The following is a 6,000-nucleotide window of genomic DNA, read 5'->3' on the forward strand; positions in this document are numbered from 1 at the left end:
ATATCACATAGTAATATTTACTCCATGTAGTGGGTTGCTTTCAGGATATGGTCAATAAGGATAGAGATGTATTGTCAGAAGCTTCTGGGCTCCAATATAAAATGTGTACCAGAGACCCCACCTACAGCACCACGTGGCACATATAATACTGGTGGCTTCTTATGTGGCCATACAGACACCTACGTCTACCTCTGCAGCCCTATAGCCATGCCTGTGGAGGGTTACTACAGATCCTGGTAATTATACTGAAAGCTTTGACATAGGAGGAATGTGAATGTTAAAATAATACATAGTGATTTTTGTAAGACATTTTGGGTAAACATGAATACACCATTGTGGACATATAGCGACACTCACTCAGTCTTTTCTAGATGAAGGACCATGGGTTGACTATCCACTTCAAGCCCATATTGTACCACGTCTGGATATTCACTCTGCTGGGAGAAGAGGCACATTCATATATTACTTACTGAGAAATAGTGTAGAAGTGGTAGGCGATTGGTAGGATTTACTAATTTCTAACAACATATTAGTCTGAATAGAATAAAGAGCTTGTCAGAACAGAAAGTGGCTACAAAAAGTGTATCTCGCCCCACAGCCCAGGATATCCATGTATCACATAGATAGCCCAGTGTTTCAGTAGGAACTGTGTAATGCTTCATTTTCCCAGCTGCAGGGTAATTGAACATTTGCTGCTGGGTTCTCCCATAATGGCTGAATTTCTAAAGACAGCAGTAGGACACCCTGCAGTTTAGAGTAGGGATCCTTTTAATAAAGGATTATTCATAGAGATGAGCGAACGTACTCGTAATGAGTACTTACGCACCCGAGTACCGCCATTTTCGAGTACTTCAGTACTCGGGCGTAAAGAGGGGGAGCCCTCTCTCTCTCCCTCATCCCCCCACTCCCCACTGCTACCCCCCGTGCCGCCACGGCGCCCCCCGAATCTTTACGCGCGAGTACTGCTGTACTCGAAAATGGCGGTGCTCGGGTGCGTAAGTACTCATTACGAGTACGTTCGCTCATCTCTAATTATTCATAATGCACAACACCTTTAACCCCTTGAGTGGCGAGTTTCCTACCACCCTGTCGTGCCCACCAGGGCAGGTTTTTTAAAATGGTCTAATCATTGAATTTCAACTAATTTTGCAGTTGCGTCTCAAGAGCCATAACTTTTTCATTTTTCCATTGACATGGCCATGTGAGGGCTTGTTTTTTGCGGGACAAGTTGTGATTTTTTAAACAGGGGGGAGGAAAAATAGAAATGGCGAAAAAAGAAAAAAAGGGGCCATGTCATTAAGGGGTTAAATAATGCATTAACTTCCTTCTCTGGGTCATTATGACGCATGGATACCACATGTGTGATTGTATTTTTGATTTTTTACAAAGTAAAGGGAGACAAGTGTTTTTATAATTTTTTTATATTTTTTTTTATTTATTTATTTATTTTTGTCCCTTTAGGGCACTTCCACAGGGACCCATCAGGACCCCTGATCACATTCCGGGGGTCCGATGGTGACAGCCCTTTACATACTGCAGTGACAGCCCTTTACATGCTGCAGTCACATAGACTGCCGCATGTAAAGGGTTAACACAGCAGAGATCGGAGGTTTTCTCTGATCTCTGCTGTAAGAGCTAGTACCTAGCTGTCCTCTGACAGCCAAGCACCAAGCTCTCCCTGCCACAGAGACCATCGGCTTGCTTCTGACAAGCCGATGGTCTCTATGGCAACCTGTAAACAAAGCAGGAGACTTAGAAGCAGGAGATTGCCGGCATATCGGCAATATCTTTTGCTGGTTTTTCAAAGCCCTTGCTTTGTTCTCTGTGGGCCTGTGCATGCAGAGCACAATGTCACAGCTTGTGGCATTGTGCTCTGCAGCTCCCATAGTGATACATAGCCTGGAAATCTTCCGGGTTATGTCGCTATGAGCAGTGGAGCTCGTCCCGGAAAATTTCCGGGCGTGCCACTCAAGGGGTTTTAGGGGGTTTATGGGATTACACTATTGATGACATAGCCTCAGGATAGGTCATCAATAGTTGATCAGTGGGGGTCCACTGCTCGGATCCTCGCCAGTCAGCTGATTGAAGAATTGGTGATGTTCAGGTGAGCGCCGCAGTCACTTCAGTCCATGTCAGGCACAGCAACGTTCGTTGTATAGACTCTGTGCCTGGTATTGTAGCTCACTTACATTCACTTGAATGGGACTGTACCGTTCTCAGCCCAGGTGACCGATGAACATGACATCACAGGCCTGAGAAGACGCTACAGCGGTCACACAAGCGCTGCTGCTTTTTCAATCAGCTGATCGGCGAGGATCCTAAGCAGCGAACCCCTCCTGATCAACTATTGATGACGCTTCCTGAGGATAGGTTATCAATAGTGTAGTCCAAGAACAACCCTTTAAGATGCCCTCCATTGGGAAAGTTGAAATGTAGCATGGACTGACTACCATTTGCACAAATTATAATCTATTTCACATGGTGCTGCTCTCTTTCACAGGTACCTGGCTATCTATCTATCTATCTATCTATCTATCTATCTATCTATCGTGAGGGAAGTTAGATCTTGTATGATTTAATTTGTATTTCAGTCTAATTTCGGCTAAGTCAGCAAGCAGAATGCTCTACAGAGTAAATTTCTCACATAATGTTAATGCAAATTTTAGAGGCCTATGTCAGTGGTGGGGAGGGGTATCATCACTCCTTAAGGAGAGCACCTAGAAGGTGAGTGAGGAGACTCATAAGGACATCCACGCTCCTCTGGGTAATATGGAAAAAAAGGAGATGGAACAATACCTCTGCAGTGCCACCTATTGGTTGACAGCATTCCTTCAAGTCAATGCCTGACCCTTTAGACAGCTCTTTAGAGCAATTATTGGGAATTGAAAACTAAGCCAGAAATCTATACACATTCAGCTCTTTTGGGGGTTTTGCCCCTCATCAGTGTGCAGTAGGGTCTGGCTGGACTAGTGAGAGGCCTGTGAGGTGGGTCAGGAGGGGTAGCATTTCTTTCAATTCCCAATCATTAGGGAATTGAAACCTTCCCTAATCATTAGGGAATAAAGACCTGCCTTAAGGGTTAGGCATTGGCCTGAAGGAAAGCTGGCAACCAATAGGTGTCACTGCAGATGTATTGTTCTATCTGCCTTATTTATTTATTTTTTTGTGCAACACACATCCTCTTCCTGGTAAAGCTCTGTTGACATTACTTCCCCAGCCTTCCGTCAGAGGATGGGTGATATATATAAAATATCTTTCTCATCCTAACTGTTGAAGTACTGTAATTTTTTTCATTTTGTAGACATGCAGACCACTACTGAGAACTTTCTTCTTTAATAATCCATGTTAAGGGTCTAAGAGAAGTTGGTGGACCCTAAGATAAACTTTTGTACCCGGGCCCATGAGACTTTAGCTACGTCTGAACCCGTCCATATTTACTGCACCATTTCCCTTTACCGTGTGGGTTACTATACCTGGGTATCTCTCTTGTGATGTGCGTGAATTTTTTGAGGGAAGACCACCTGATATTTCTGTCCCGCTGGTATTTCATTAAAGCCTGCAGGAAATGACATAGGATTAATGATATAAAATGGTTTTCTGTGTCTGCTCTATATACAGATGGAGCAAAGTTTAGCTTGACTCATTAAGATGACCTTTTTGTGACAAAGTCTACTTGTCCTAGTCAAGTTAAACTTTGCTATATCTGTAACTAGTATTTAATTCTTGTATAATGACAAATTATGTACCATTCCCAGAATTTTTTGCAAGATCTCTGCTTTTTGGCAGAAGTTTTTTTTAACCACAATTATGGAGTCAGTGGGTCAATATCTGGGGCTGGGGGGCATGAGACCCCTGAGCTGGGCCTTCATTAAGTGTTTAGTTAATGGCCCAGCGGCTCTGGCTGGTAACTCTAACACATTAGACACAGATTCATAGGACTACCGTCTCCCGCCTGACACTGTGCACTATGTTGCGCAGCATGACCTCACTTGCACCCTCGACTCCAGTGTTCATTGCACTCAGAGGGATGGAGCCGGGGTGGAAGGAGTGAGGCCATGCTGCATAACATAGCGCACAGTATCCGATGGGAGATGGCAGTCCTGTTAGTGCATGTCTAAATAGGATTCTGGTGGCTCTTTAGGGCCACAGGGGATTATAAATTCATTGCAAGAGACCACATAGGCGGCCACAAATTAAATTCAAGGGGCCACATTACTAATTGGCGCCACAAATAAATAGGTAATTTTATTTATTACCCCCCACCAAGCTAGGTACTCATTTTGCTGACCTCGGAAGGATAGAAGGTTGAGTCAACCTTGAGCCGGTTGCCTGAACCAAGTAGAGATTGAACTTGTAACCTTCAGGTCATGAGTGAGAGCTGCTGCCTTCACACACTGCGCCACACGAGGCTCATTGTAAATTGGGGCCACAAAGAGGGGGACTTAACTCATTGAGACCATATCAAGAGCAGTATTACATAGTGGAGGCACAGCAGGGCTCTATTACATAGTTGTGTCATAGTGAAGGCACTACATACTACATAACCTGTTTCCCTGAAAATAAGACCTACCCCTAATATAAGGCTTAGCATGATTTTTCAGGATTTTTGAGGATGCAGAAAGATTTTTCAGGATTTTTGAGAATGCTTGAACTATAAGCCCTACTTCAAAATTAAACCCTCGTTACAGTTAATAAAAAAGTCAATTTAAATAGTGTCCAGGCAGCTATACATGTGAAAAAGTAAATTGTTTGGAGCAGAAATGAATATAAGACACGGTCTTATTTTCTGGGAAACAGGGTAATAGCAACGTAGCGGGGGCACCATTAAATAGAGAAGAATTTTTAGAAAATTGGGTTGGGCATTTCCGACCCACATACTTCATTGTTCAACACTAAAAATCTGTACCAATGTCTCATTTATGTAGCAGAGGGAACTTTTGGGCCTCCTCAGGATCCAGAGCCCAAGTACAACGGCAGCATTTGCACCCCCTTTAGTTAGACCCTTGGATGGTTCTGAAAAGTTAGGCACCACAGAAGATCTTGTACATATATTCAAAAAGTTGTTGAGACTTGTGAAGATGCAGAAAAGAAAGATGAATCTCAGACAGATTTCCTAATGGTCACTTCTACTGATATACTGAAACTGTACTCATCGTGATGGTACGGTGAAAAGAGGAAGAATAGAGTACCTAATATTTCTTCAGGAAACATGTCCTTCTTGAAATTAAAAAAATAGATACCTTACTTTAAAAAAAAAAACAACCGAATGAATCTGATCGAACCTTCTAGGTCACATACTACTGTAAGGACTTACCTTCACTCTGGCCTCCGAGCAGCATGAGGAGGAACAGCGCTGCCATCAGCATTGTTACTGTACTCTTTGTTTGTGTTCCAGATAAACAAGTAACAAAGTAAGTGTGTGCAAGTGGAAGTGGATTTCTCAATAATGCTGTGTACATCAACAACACATCTACCTTAACTTCCCAAATGCCATATTAGGAGCCAAGATGGAGCACCAAAATACAGTCATTTGTGGTATGTTTTCATAGTAAATGTGTATCATCTTAACGCAAACATGTTTATTTAGATTACTGGCTTATAGGATTGTAATACATGGATAAAATGGGACAAGACAGATGATCTGTAATGCAAGGTGCAAAATACAGTATAAGGGCTAATTTCCACGGGCGGATTTCCGCCGCGTGCCTCGCAGCTATTAGATTCTATTGAACCTAATAGCGCAACGCTCACGGTGCGGAATTCCACCGTGGAATTCCGCCCCGTGAATTTTTCCGTACTCACCCGTGGCATGTTCTATTTGCAGTGGGCGTATGCGCGGACGGCTTCCATTACACTCAATGGAAGCCGTCCGTCACGCTATCTTCCACTGTGCTACACAGCAGAAAATAGCGGGAAAACGCTTCCCCGCCTACCACCGGCCGCGTCATATGACTCGGTGGGCGAGTCATGTGACGGGGCCGGCGCATCACATGACGCTGC

At 43.6% G+C, this 6,000-nt stretch overlaps 1 protein-coding gene across 1 annotated transcript in view; it reads right to left on the reverse strand.

Annotated features, from left to right (window-relative positions):
• Positions 1-5,366, reverse strand: part of LOC136610186 (zinc metalloproteinase-disintegrin-like) — a 71,715-nt gene extending 66,349 nt beyond the window's left edge. The window contains exons 1-3 of the mRNA XM_066589429.1: positions 5,315-5,366; positions 3,474-3,556; positions 358-434 (exon numbers count right to left, since the gene is read on the reverse strand). Coding sequence (XP_066445526.1) covers positions 358-434; positions 3,474-3,556; positions 5,315-5,366 — 212 coding nt within the window. The remainder of the gene's footprint in view (positions 1-357; positions 435-3,473; positions 3,557-5,314) is intronic.
• Between the last annotated feature and the right edge of the window lie 634 nt (positions 5,367-6,000).

This window comes from Eleutherodactylus coqui, chromosome 2, assembly GCF_035609145.1.
Source record: "Eleutherodactylus coqui strain aEleCoq1 chromosome 2, aEleCoq1.hap1, whole genome shotgun sequence".
NCBI lineage: Eukaryota > Metazoa > Chordata > Amphibia > Anura > Eleutherodactylidae > Eleutherodactylus > Eleutherodactylus coqui.